This window comes from Delphinus delphis, chromosome 1, assembly GCF_949987515.2.
Source record: "Delphinus delphis chromosome 1, mDelDel1.2, whole genome shotgun sequence".
Lineage (NCBI taxonomy): Eukaryota > Metazoa > Chordata > Mammalia > Artiodactyla > Delphinidae > Delphinus > Delphinus delphis.
Window position 1 is genome coordinate 24,818,487 of NC_082683.1, and position 12,403 is coordinate 24,830,889.

The window sequence follows — 12,403 nt, forward strand, 5'->3', positions numbered from 1 at the left end:
TTTCCTCATCTGTAAAATGGGGGAGTCACAACACCTACCTCGAAGACTCAAGTGAGACGGTGCCTGAGTGATCGCTTTGTACCCATAAGTGCTGGGGCTGCCCAAGGGGAGGGTGGGGATCTGCTCCCTCCTCTGACCGGGCCGCAGCTGGCAGGATTCAGAGAAGACTTAGGGAGCCGGTACCACCATGACACCCACTCCTCCAGCCCCTCCAGGAGGCCGTTAGCTGTGACAGCCACCCCCACCCCAGCAGCCAGTCCCTTCTTCCTTCTCCCCCATCCAGGCTCCTATAGCACCTAACCCTCCCTCTGACACGTCCACCTCCAGAGTCAGTCAGCTCTCCAGGGGCCTGCATCTGTGTCTCAGAGTCTCTGGGGAGGGGCCCAGAGGTGCCCATGCTGCTAAATGACCAGGCCGGCAGCTGCACCTGTGGCCTCTGCTCCCGTGGCTGCCTGACCACAGAAGAGCCGTGGCAACATGTCTCCACACTGATTCTACCCTTCTTTGCCTGGATTCCTAGGAACTGAGAAGGGTTCACTCACTCAGGCTTATACAGACTACGCCCTAGAAACTGCCCTCTGGCCCCAAGCCACCCCGGTGCCTCCACCCCACACCCACCCTGAGCCCTGGAACCTGAGCTCTCCCGCTGCTCCTCTGCAGCCATGAAGGTCAGGTCCCTGGAAGCTGAGCTCCAGCTTCCAGTCCTACCAGGACGGTACTGATAAAGGTGAAGTCCCAGCCCTGTCTCTGACTGTGGCCTTGAGCAAGTCACTTCCCATCTCGGGCCTCATTTTCTTATCCACAAAATGGGCCACCTAAAACTTTCCTGCGAGGTTGCTGTGATGGGTCCAGGCCGAGAGTGTGGAATTCCTAGCACAGAGCACAGCAGGAGACCAGGTGCCTTAGACAACAGGTAATACTAAAAGAGCTACTTCTGTGCCAGGCACTCACTCGCCGAGCTAACTTTACACATGTTAATCTGTTTCATCCTCGTAACAACCCTATGAGGTAGGTACTGTCACCATCCCCATTTCACAGATGGGGAACCTGAGGTCACTAAGCTCTGCCTGGCCTCTGGGCCCCAGTGAAAGGCAGCCGTGACCAACACAGCCAATGGGGAAGTCCTGCTTCAAGGGGCTCCGCCCTACATTCCCAATCTGCTTACCTCAGGCCCCAACAGGGGAAGGGTTGTGTCCAGGGTCACCCGGGGAGTCAGGGGCAAGGATGGAGTCAGAGTCTAGGCCACCCCCTCCCAGTTGGAGTCAGCCTGACCCCATCACAATTTGACAAGACCAAGTGAGGCGAACCAAAGAGATGGAGGAACAAAGTTGGGGTCCCAGGGCTGGGCCTTCCCCTGGGGAAAGCAAATAGCTCAGCAGCAAAATCCACAGAGTGAAGTTTATTCCCAAGAAAGTTCCCTCCCCCCTCCCCAGCCCGGGACAGGGACAGACAGCCTGGGGGTGAAGATGGGGCTCCAGGGGCTGAGGGGCCTCTGAGAAACAAGGAAGGGCCCTGGTCCCCCGGCCACGCCGTGTCTGGCTCCCCCAGCCCAGCTGAGTCCACTGTGCCTCCCTGCCCAGCCCTCGGGAGAGGGGAGGGGGCGCTGGCTCCTGGGTAGTTCCAAAGTGGAGTGTGAAAATAGAGAGATATATAATATTTATACGCAGTGGGCAGTCCGGAGTGGCACTCACACCTCTGTCTGGAAGTCGCCATCCGGTGGTTCTGTGGGCTCCCAGGCTGCTGCCCGGTGCAGGGCCAGCCGTTCTCGGGGCTTGGGGGGCAGCGAGCCCAGCGTCATAGACTTAAAGGTGCTCCAGCTCTGATGTCGCCGCTGTTGGGACAAGCCGGGACGCTCCCCTGGACTGGGCTTCTCCTGTGCGGGGGAGAGGGAAGGGCCCGTGGAGATGGGCCAATACCCTCACCCACTGTACAGAGAACCAACTGAGAAGGCCCGGGGAGGGCCAGTGATGCCCAAAGTTACCGAGCAATCGGGTGCCAAAGTGGGGTTCAAATCCAGACCCGCCTGGCTCCAGAGTGGGGTTCCTCATCCCTGTGCTCAGAGTGGGCCCCCTGAGACCATGTCTCCTGCTGCCCACCCTCCTCAAGATCCTGATGGAGCTCCCACCAATACCCCCCAGCTCCTAAAAACCCCAGACTGTTGCTTATGCCATGGGCAGGCCCTTGGTGAGGCAAGCTGAGGCTGCCCAGGCCGGGGAGGAGGGCAGGGAGGGAATGAGTACCTCGCGGCCCACCTCACCCCACCCCACCCCAGCCTGGGGCACTTACGCTGGACACGCTCCGTTCGGCTGCCCCACCTGAGGACACACTCCACCGCTTCTCCCTCTGCAACGGGGGCCACGGGTCAGGGTCTGACCCCAGGGGCCACTGTGCCGGGTTGGGCCCCGAGCTCCAGGCAGGGGCAGTCACAAGAGGAGGCCTCACCTTGGCCGTGGACTGGCTGCGGTAGCGGTCGAAAGTGTGGAATTTCTGGTTGAGCTCATGGTAGAGTTCCGAGTGCCGTTTCCGGGTGTGCATCACCTTCTGGGAGCCACAGGGCGTCAGGGCAGGTGCTCCCCACGGGACGCTCAGCAACCTGGGTCCCCACATCCCTGCCTGCTGCCGGCCCCTCTGGGACAAGGCCTGGCTCTTCACCCCAGAGCTACGGGCTTGGGCAGTTGCGGGACTGTCCTGGGGTCAGGCTCTGCACTGGGGCTTGGGCTAATTGTAGGAAGGGACCCTCCAGGGACCAACCGCCCCCCACAATCCCAAACCCAACACACACATACACTGTAGCACTTACCTCAAAGTCCAGGTCTGAATACCGTAACTTCTTTCGCTGGGAAGGAGCAACAAGGAAGCAGTGAAAGAGAAAAAAACTTTTTACCCTGTGCAGGGGGTTGAGAGTGAGGAAATCTGCTGCCCCCCAGGGTCTGCCCACTGTACCTTCCCCCAGCCCAGGCTCAGGAGCTAGGAACCCTTGAAAGGACAGCCCTAGAGGTTGTGGAAATGGGCTTAGGGCCTGGGAGACGAGGCTCCAAGGCGCTACCCCACCACAGGACTGCCAGGGGCACACACAGGCTGGCACACGCGTAGACATGCACCTGCACGTGGACCAGATGTCACAGCGCAGACTTCCAACACGGCGGGACACAGATCCCCACATGGGATCACAGAGCAGACCCTCCTTCCTCTGTGTCCTGGATTCCACCCCTCTGTCCTGCCCCATCTTGCCCCATCCTCTCTGCCACCAACGGGCTCCTCTCTCCCTGGAAACCTCCACTTGTCCTGCAAATACAGGACGCAGGGTTACAGAAACCTTCCTTTCACCGCACTTTGCCCCTTTTCCTGCCAAACTTGGCCCTGCCTCCCTGGCCTCCCTCCCTCATGCCTCTCCCGGCTCTCACTTGCCCAAGACCACCTTCAAGGCCCCAGTGGCCTACGCAGCATTCGGTGCCACTCAAGAAGGAGGCCTTAGAGTCTCAGAATGTTGGCACAGGCGCGCTCACGAGGCCAAGTCCGACCTTCTCAGGTCACACTGGGGAAACTGAGGTCCAGGGTGAAGGACCTGCCCCACAGTCCTCAAGGACGCCCCTAAAACCGCCATCTAGATCTCCCCAGTCCCAGGCCTGCAGACACGCCCCCTCTCCTGGTCCTTCCACCTCCCTGCCTGCTCTTTCTTCGCCATCCACCCTGGCGTCTCCAACTCTCAGCCCCCGCACTCTGCCCTGCACTCTCCCCTGCCCTTCACCACACACACACACACACACACACACACACACACACACACACACACACGTGTCCTCCCCGTTCCCAGCCACACTGCACTTTCTGGAGGCAGCGGGACTCCTCTCCCTGCTCCCCGATGCCCGCGGGCAAGGCACACACGGCTGCGCCCAAGAGAATAAACTCTAAATCCCCCCGCCCCCAACACACTCCTCCGCCCCTCACAGTTGCCCACACCAGAATTCTGCACGTCATCCTTGACCCCTCAAGACTCCGCCGTGTTTTCTGCTACCTCCCACACAAGGAGCCCAGGGCCGGCCCCTCCTCAGGGGCCCAAGCACGGACAGGTGTCCCCAGAACAAAACCTGCCACCATGCTGAGCGCTCCCTTCCCCAGTTCCCGTGTCAAGTTTTCTTTGTGACGCCTTCCTGTTTCTGCCATCTGCGGCAAGCGCAGGCACCAAATGTTCAAGAAACATTTTGGGAGAAAAACTAAACTTGCAAACCTTCTAGCTGCTAACTTCGTTTTCTCGTGGGGAGGATGGGGAGCCGGTTTCTGGGGCCGAACATGAACAGCCAGTGGTGCCTGAGCCGTGATTCCTGACCCTGTCCTCATCCACACCCTCCTCATCCCTCCAACGAAAGTTCTAGAGTTTTCTACAGGGGGCCACTACCAACTGCTTGTGGCCAGTGATTCCCTGCAGGGAGCAGGCCTGAGGAGGTCAGAGAGAAGGTGGGGCAGCCACAGAAAACACACAGGCAGGGCAAGAGAGGGGCTGACATTTTCTCAGGGAGAGAGGGGCAATTACCACAGGCCTACGGGCAGTGCCTGAGGCTGACTTCAGGAATGCTTCCAGTAGCAGTCCCCAATCATCTAGCACTTTCTACCTGCTCCACACAGAGATACATGTTTTATATCAATTAGTCCTCGCAACAACTCTACCAGGAGGCTGCTCCTGTGTTATCCCCACTTTACAAATGGGGAGACTGAGGCTCAGAGAGATTAAGGCGAAGAGAGCTTACGTGAGCCTCAGGGGAAGATTATGCTCGAAATCTCACTGCTGATCAGCAGCGTCCAGATCTGAACTTGGGGACTCGGAGACCCAGGCTCTCATCCCCTATGACGTGGCTTCCCTAGCAATAGAGCACCGGGCCTGAGCCACAGGCCCCTTAAAGGAGGGCCCATCCTAACTGGTCACCCCAAAACAGGCACTAAAGCAAGTGTGAACACCTTCGAGAAGTGCACCCTCAGCGCGTGGTGTCCAAGCCCATTTGAGGAGCTCAGAGGAGCCAGGATTCCCCTGGAGCCGCCATGGGCACAAACGGAGGAGAAACGCACAGCAGATATACTCCCCAGGACTTTGTATGAGGAGGCTGCCGGCTGTCCCTTCCCGGCTGCTGCCAGACATAGTCACAGGCACCCGGGGTCAGGCCTTCCACCCCCACCCGCCGCCCATGCCCAGCAGCCCCTCACCTCCAGGGAGCCCAGCTTCATGGTGGAGCCAGGCACGGTGCGGGGCATGGTCCGGCTGCGCTCCCCCGGCTCGGGCACTTGGCGGGCGCTGGGTGTCGGTGGTGGCGGTTGGAAGGTCATCCCGTAGGGGTTCTGTAGCGACCCGTAGGCAGGGCCCAGCCCCAGGCCCGAGTGGTCCACAGACAGGAAGCTGGGGTAGCCTTCGGCATGGCCCAGTGCCTTGGCAGCCCGCCGGGGGGTGCCCTCGGGCCGGGACCGCGGGGCGTCCTCGCCACCTCCGCCCCCGCCGCCGGGCTGCAAGCTCAGAGTCCTCCGGGGCAGCACCATGTAGTCCCCGTCGGAGCCCGGCTCGGCAGGCTGCAGCCACGTGAGGTCCAGCTGCCGCAGGCCACCCTCCCCACACATGTACACGGGGTTGGCCTCCTGGGGGGGCGGTGGCTCCCCCAGCCCTGGTGAGGCTGCCATGGGCACCAGGAGATTGCCAGGCAGCGGTGAGAAGCTGAGGCTGCCCTCGGGACCCACGAGGCAGGACTTGGGCTCCTCGTCCTCGTCCAGGGACAGGCGGGACAGTGTGCCCGTGATGGTGGACGGGTTACAAGTGTTGACCTCCTTGAAAAGCACTGGGGGCAGGAGTGGAGGGAGGTAAGTCCGGGGGAGGAGGAGCCCCCAGATGCCCTTGCCCACGCTGAGCTTGGACAGTGGGGGAAACTGAGTCCTGGCGTGATGGCTGGGTGGTTAACACAGGGGTTAAGAAGGTGTCTATCCCAGAGGCCCACAGCCAGGGAGGGCGAGGAACGAAGCCAAGGCCCAGCTCCCACAGTGCCCGGGTGCGGGTCCTGACCTCTGACCCGACAGCCCCAAGGCTGTCAAAAGAGACTTGCTCCTCCCCGCTCCCTGGGCAGCTCCTCCCCAGGAGACGGAACTTGAAGGAGGTTCCGGTAAGAATCATGGACATGACACTTTGTGCGGAGCACCCGGCTAGGCACTTGATGTCCCCCAGTTCACGTAAGGCTCCCAGCCACCCTGGGAGGACACATTTCTCTCCGTTGTAGGTGTGTAAGCTGTTTGCCCAGAGTCATACAATGAGTGGTGTTCACAGCCTTGAATCCAACTCAGGGTTGTCTGACTCAAAAGCTGGACCCCGCAGCCAGACACCTGTCAGGGCCTTCCTTGGTGCGGCTGGGGGCCCTCCCTTCCTGCCCCTCTCTGGGGCCATGCTCGGCTCTGCCCTGGCACACTCACCTGTCTGACAAGCCAGGTCCACATCTTTTTCAAAGTCTGACTATAGGCAGAGAGGGAGACAGCAGACAGGCAGAGAGAGGATCCATGTATCAGGGTGGGGGGGGGGGGAACGCAGGCCCCTCCCTACCCGCCCAGAGGGTCTGCCTCTGCTGGGCACACTGCCCAACAGAGCAGAGGGGCCCCAGGCGTGGTCTCCTCCAGCCGCACCTGACAGCGGGAAGACTGAAGGGGGGAAGGACTTGCCCAAGGCCACCCAGCTGTCAGAGGCTGAGCCTGAATCAAACCCAGTCTCTGCTCCCTCCCTGCCATAGATGAGGCAAGTGAGGGGTCTAGGGCAGGGGGCACTGAGAACCCACCTGTGCCCTGCCCGGGCCTCCTCACTCACCAGGATCTGCAGCTGCCCGTTCTTACACGAGTCGGGGGAGTCTTCGCTCTCGTCAGCCCGGCACACGCCCATCTGGCATTTCACCACGTCCTGCACCTGGGGGCAGCAGGTGCCTGCTGGACCTGAGGCTGCCACAGGGCCCCCGGTCACGGCTGGCTGTGCCTCCCACCCCAGGCACCCGGGCGGGTGTGGAAGGAAAGAAGCGCATCCAGCCTAGGGGAGGGGGAAAAGGAGCCCCAGGGGGCCGAGGCCAAGGCCAAGGCTGCCCAAGCTATCAGCGCGCACACCAAGGGCTGCCCAGCTGGGGACCTGGTCGGGCCTCAATCTTCCCCATCTGCACCCATCTGCACCGTGGGGAGAAGCGAGAGACTGGCATGGTGTGGGGAGGACAGGGGCAGGAGAGGCCCAGCCCACCTCTCGGCGCAGAAAGCAGTGCACAGCCGTGATGACAAAGCCCTGCGCGGAGTTGAAGACAGCAAAGAGGGCCTGGAAGAGGACGGAGCGGCGGTCTGTCATGGCCAGGACGGCGGACATCCAGGTGAGCGCCAGCAGGGGCAGCACCACACAGGAGCTCCAGAGCGAGGCCCTGAGGACAAGGTAGAGGGTCCGTCAGGGCGACACTCCAGGGGACAGGCTGGGCTGAGCCTGGGCCTGCACTCAGCCTGGGGCCCTTAAGCTGCCCAAGACTGGCAGGGCCCCAAATGCCAAGACCTCAGTAATGTCCCCAAGCAGGGGGGCTGAGGAGCCGGAGGCAGAGAAACAGAACGAAGACCAAGAGCAGAAAACTGGGGGACAAGGAGAGGGAGAGGGACAGACACACAGACACAATGGGACTGAGCCAGAGGCAGCATCAGCGGACAGAGACAAAGAAGGTGGAAAGAAACAGTGGGAGAGAAAAGGAGGAGGGAGACAGATACAGATGCTGTGAGTTTCAGCCACAATTTGCACAGAATCACAGGCCTGGGCCACATCCCCAGAGAGTCTGGGAGGGGAGGAGAGGAAGAGGGACAAAGAGAGACGACAGACATGGTGAGAGAGTGGATGAGACGGGCAGAGACACACAGGAAGGTTAAATCGGCAGAGAGGACAGAGGACATCACAGAGCACAAATCTTTGGGGAGAAGACAGCGGGGCGGGGGGAGGGCGGGGGGGACCAGGGCAGCAGAGGCTCCTCCCCTTCAGCTTCCCAAGGAGGAGGTGCCAGGCTCCCAGGGCCTGCTCAGAGCTGGGCAGAAAGATCATAGCTGGGGCTGGGGGTCAAAGCCAGGGTCAGGGCCAAACCCACACATCCCCGACCTCCTTGACAAGGGAGGGCAGAGAAAAAAGGCAGAGGGGCCCGGGCATCCGGGCACCAGTGCCAGCCCGCCCCCACCAGCAACAACCCACGAGCGCACAGTAGGGCAGCCTTGCCCTACTGGGCCAGGTGCCGCACCCTGCCCACTCTGCCTCATGAACACCGCCAGTGGGAGAGTCAGGCAGGGGTGGGCACAGCTCTGGTCAAGGCAGAGAGATGGGCAGGTGGCCAAGACCTGCCCTAGGAAGAGCGGTCCAGGGCTGTTCAGCCCGGCAGGGGGCGGGCACAGTGGTCTCCACAGGCCCCGGGGGCAGAGCCAAGACTAAAGAGAGGACCTAATCACAGCCACGAGGGCTACCGCTGATTAACCACCAATTCTCTGGCAGGCCCTACACCAAATACTTTTCATACATTAATCACACTGTGACCAAAACAACTCCAGTAAACAGGCATGGGGATTATTATCCCAATTTACAGATGAGGAAACTGGAGTGTGCCCAGCTGGGCAGACAGAGACAGAGCCGGGATGCAAACCCCAAGGGGCACCTCCGAAGCCCAAGCTTTTAACCACTAGTTCTGAGAGCCTGGGTCAGAGAGGCAGAGGGGAGCCCGAGCGAAAGGGAGCCTTCTGCTACACAGAGGTTCCCAGAGATGGTGCCAGCCGCCTCCAGAGGCACTGAGCTCCCTGATCCCGGAGGTGTGCAAGACAGAGCTGGGCCCCCACTGCTCAGGGAGGGTCAGCTGGATTTCTGGCCCTGAGTGGGAGGTGGGGCCTGAAGCCCTGAAGTTCATTCATTCATTCTACTCTTGTGCGGCTGGGATTTTAAGTCTCAGCAGCCCGAGGACAGCTCAGTGAAATAATCCCCTCCCTCCAAGATTCTCTGTCCTCCAACTGACTGTAGGATTCAGTGCCTCTGAAATTCTAAGTCTCAGATTCTATGACAGATGATAAGACTCTATGATTCACTCATTCGAACATTCTTAGCTTCTGATTGTCTTATTCTAAGCTTCTACCATTCTAATTCTAAAGTTCTATGGGCTCAAAAATTCTAAGGGTGGAGGATTCTATGAGCCTCTGTAGGTTGGGGCTATAAGGAGGAGTGTGTGTCTGTGCCTGGATAAAATGTAAGCCGGGGCTGGGTGGGGGGCAGGGGCAGGGAGCAAGGGGTGGGCACGGGAATACGGCATTTTCTGGAAAGCACAGACATTCATTCCCGTGGCCTCTTTGCCATCACAATGTCGAGCCCTTGAGAGTGCATGGCAGTTGGCGGGGCAGGGCAAGCTTTCCAGGGCACTGGGCTGATACCCCTCCTCCCCCCACCATGGGCACTGCCCCCCCTTCTTTTGCCCCCACCCACCCACCCCCTTTCCCACGGGGGCACAACTAACATGGCGTTCCTGGCCGAGGCTGAGCTGAGCAGGGGGCTGGGGACCGCTCCACACGCTGAGCAGGGGAGGAGCAGGCTGGCCCAGGGGCACCGCTCCGACCTCGGGGGCGGCACAGACATGGGAGAAGGGGGGAGACACACAGGAAGTGGGAAGAGATGGGGCAGTGTGAGCCCCGAGTGGGGTGGGAAGGGGAGGGCAGATGAGAGAGAGAGAGGTGGGTTAGGGTGGGCGAGGGGCTGCAGCTGAGCACACCGGGTGCCCACCTTGCCGGCACCCTTGATGCCCCAAGGTCAGGGAGCCCCCGGTCGCATCATCAAGCCCTGAGTCTCCAGGAGTGGCTGCGGCCCACCCTCCCTGAAGCACTTCCCACAAGGCCAAGTCCCAGCGACCCCCCTCCCCTTACCCAGCCCTCTGCTTCTTGGACTTGTCTGAGATGCCGTCCCGAGCCATGAGCTTGTTGAAGACGATGATTCCGATGAGCATGTTCACCTGGGGGCCCGGTGGAGTGGGGTAGGGGGAGACAGGATCACCAGATGCCCTCCTGGCAGGGAAATCCCCAGGTGGAGCAGGTAGACCCCCTTGGGCCATGCCCCTCCCAGGACGCTGCAGGGGCACATACCAGGACAATGACGGCTGCTGGGCCCACGAAGGCATAGAGCAGCCCGCCCTCCAGAGAGAGCCAGCAGCTGGGGAGGGGGGAAAGAGGGGGTATCAGACAACCAGCGGGCCCGCCCCGACGCTCAACCACCATCCCTCAGGGCTCCCTGAGCTGCCAGGTCACGTTACGCATGGGGCAGGGACCCAGACAGGGTGAGAGGGAGCCACTGACTGCTGCTGAGCCCCTCTAACAAGGGTCCTGGGGCCACCAAGGCTGATCCCTGACCTAAATGGTTCTGAGAGTATCCAATCCCCGCACAGCCTTTTATAGTCAGGGAAACAGGCTGAGACGGGAGAATCTGCCCAAAGTCCCACAGCAGGAGTGGGCCAGGATCACAGCCCGAGAAGTCTGGAGCCCTATCAGGTCCACTGACTCCCGCTTCCCACCCCGGGAGGCCCACGTACTAGCTGGATGTACCGTATCCTTTGGTGCGGGTAAAGCCGACCGACACGGCCACCACCAGGGCAGGCAGACCTGGGGGAGCAGGGGAGCCAGAGTGAGATGGCCACCCGTCCTCAGGGTCCTTCACCCTCCCAGACCCCCAGCCCAGCTGACCCGTGTGCCCAGAGAGCAGGGCCGGGGCCGGTAGCTCTCTTGCTGCCCCTGCCCCCAAGGCCCAGTGACAGGGTCCAGCACGAGCCCTGCTCACCCCAGCCCAGGCAAAGGAAGCGCTTGCGGACGAGGCGGGTGCGCATCCGTCCGATGACAGCCAGGTAGGACTGCCAGGCCTCGGTGAGCACCCAGCAAAAGGACGAGAGGAAGAAGAAGTGCAGGAAGGCGGCTGTCATGGTGCACACACCCTGCAGGGAGAAGGAGAGGGAGGGAGTGGCCCTGAGCAGCCGCCAGGGTGGGAGGCGCCGGGCTTCCCACGTCCGCTGCTGGGCGCTGCCACGGCCGCCCACCTGAGCTCCGCCTCCCACAGAACCCTGCCAGGCACCCCCGTCTTCCTGCACCCACACACAGCACGACACAGGCCCGGTGACACGCACACGGCACTCGGCATCCAGGAGGCGGGCAGGCAGGCTGCCCACGCACAGACGGGGCTGGCAGGGAGGGGGACAAACAGGAGTGCCTGCCACGTCATGGCCGGGTGGGCCCCACGTCTGGCACCAGCAGGGCTGGCGCTGTGCAGAGAGGGCCGAGGGGGCATAAGGGACAGCCAACACAGATCAGACGCGGGCACGTGGCACAGGAGGTTCCGCTGGGGCTCCCACATGCCCGCAGACACGCCCAACACACGTGCACACAGGCACTCAGCTCACGTACACGTTCACAGATGTACACAGACATCCCTCACTGGAGTACACACACCCCCTCTCCAGCTCCCTCATGTACGCTCACACACACTATCTCCCACACACACCCTCACCCAACACCCGGCTCGAGTGTCTACACACATCCGGCACTTAGTTTCATACACGCGAGCACACGCGCCATCCCCCCTTCGCCCCACTCTCACACCCCAGCCCCCCTGTGAGCCTGCACCTGCCTTGCTCAGCACCCGCGACTGGCCCACGAGGATCAGGATGTTGGATGCCAGGATGGACAGGCAGAAATTCAGCAGGATGATGGAGCGTTCCGATTTTATAAACCTGGTGGGGCACAGTGGGCAGAGACAGGGGAGCTAGCCGCCCTGCCCAACCCCGGGTGGCCGGCCACCTCCAGCCCCGCCCCCTCGTCCCCCCAACCCCCCACCGTCCCACCTACCTCCAGAAGGCGGCATAGATGGCAAGGAGGGTGAGCAGTGCCATGCAGGACACAGCACAGCCAATCACAAGGGGGACCGAGGGGGAGCCCGCCAGCTCCAGGGTCTGGGGCAGAGGGGCAGACCGTCAGATGGGTCACTGGGAGAGGGCAGCTACAGGGGTCCCATCGCCCTCCCCACCTCCTGTCTAGGACAGACTGGCACCTGCACCTGTGTCACACCCACACACGTAAGGGGACTCACCACTGCCTCCACACATGCACAGAGCAGACCCAGTCACGTACGTGGACGTGTATTTATGCTGTCACCCGCACTCTTCCACACACAACCAGACACACGTGTGTGTGTATACACATGCAATCACCCACCGCCACACACCCCTGGGCACGTGGCATCGCTGTGAGCAGCATCCCAGGGGCACAGACTTCCACGTGCAATCCCACAAGTACACCCACGCAAACGCCACGTGGGATCACCCAGATCCCCGCCAGCACTGTCACAGACGGCCGCTGGCACCCAGGAGCCTCTCCTCCG

At 61.5% G+C, this 12,403-nt stretch overlaps 1 protein-coding gene across 12 annotated transcripts in view; it reads right to left on the bottom strand.

Annotated features, from left to right (window-relative positions):
• Positions 1 to 1,390: 1,390 nt before the first annotated feature.
• ADGRB2 (adhesion G protein-coupled receptor B2) overlaps positions 1,391 to 12,403 on the bottom strand; it is a 36,207-nt gene continuing 25,194 nt past the window's right edge. For 4 of the 12 annotated variants that reach the window (XM_060018119.1, XM_060018079.1, XM_060018087.1 and 1 more), the window contains 15 exons: positions 11,872 to 11,975; positions 11,654 to 11,756; positions 10,814 to 10,964; positions 10,569 to 10,638; positions 10,126 to 10,192; positions 9,910 to 9,995; positions 9,507 to 9,605; positions 7,238 to 7,409; positions 6,824 to 6,919; positions 6,439 to 6,478; positions 5,197 to 5,816; positions 2,801 to 2,836; positions 2,443 to 2,541; positions 2,287 to 2,343; positions 1,391 to 1,873 (listed from right to left, as the gene is read on the bottom strand). In XM_060018119.1, coding sequence (XP_059874102.1) covers positions 1,688 to 1,873; positions 2,287 to 2,343; positions 2,443 to 2,541; positions 2,801 to 2,836; positions 5,197 to 5,816; positions 6,439 to 6,478; positions 6,824 to 6,919; positions 7,238 to 7,409; positions 9,507 to 9,605; positions 9,910 to 9,995; positions 10,126 to 10,192; positions 10,569 to 10,638; positions 10,814 to 10,964; positions 11,654 to 11,756; positions 11,872 to 11,975 — 1,986 coding nt within the window. In that variant the 3' untranslated portion in view covers positions 1,391 to 1,687. The remainder of the gene's footprint in view (positions 1,874 to 2,286; positions 2,344 to 2,442; positions 2,542 to 2,800; positions 2,837 to 5,196; positions 5,817 to 6,438; positions 6,479 to 6,823; positions 6,920 to 7,237; positions 7,410 to 9,506; positions 9,606 to 9,909; positions 9,996 to 10,125; positions 10,193 to 10,568; positions 10,639 to 10,813; positions 10,965 to 11,653; positions 11,757 to 11,871; positions 11,976 to 12,403) is intronic. The other 8 variants (XM_060018103.1, XM_060018070.1, XM_060018095.1 and 5 more) reach the window with 6 other exon arrangements.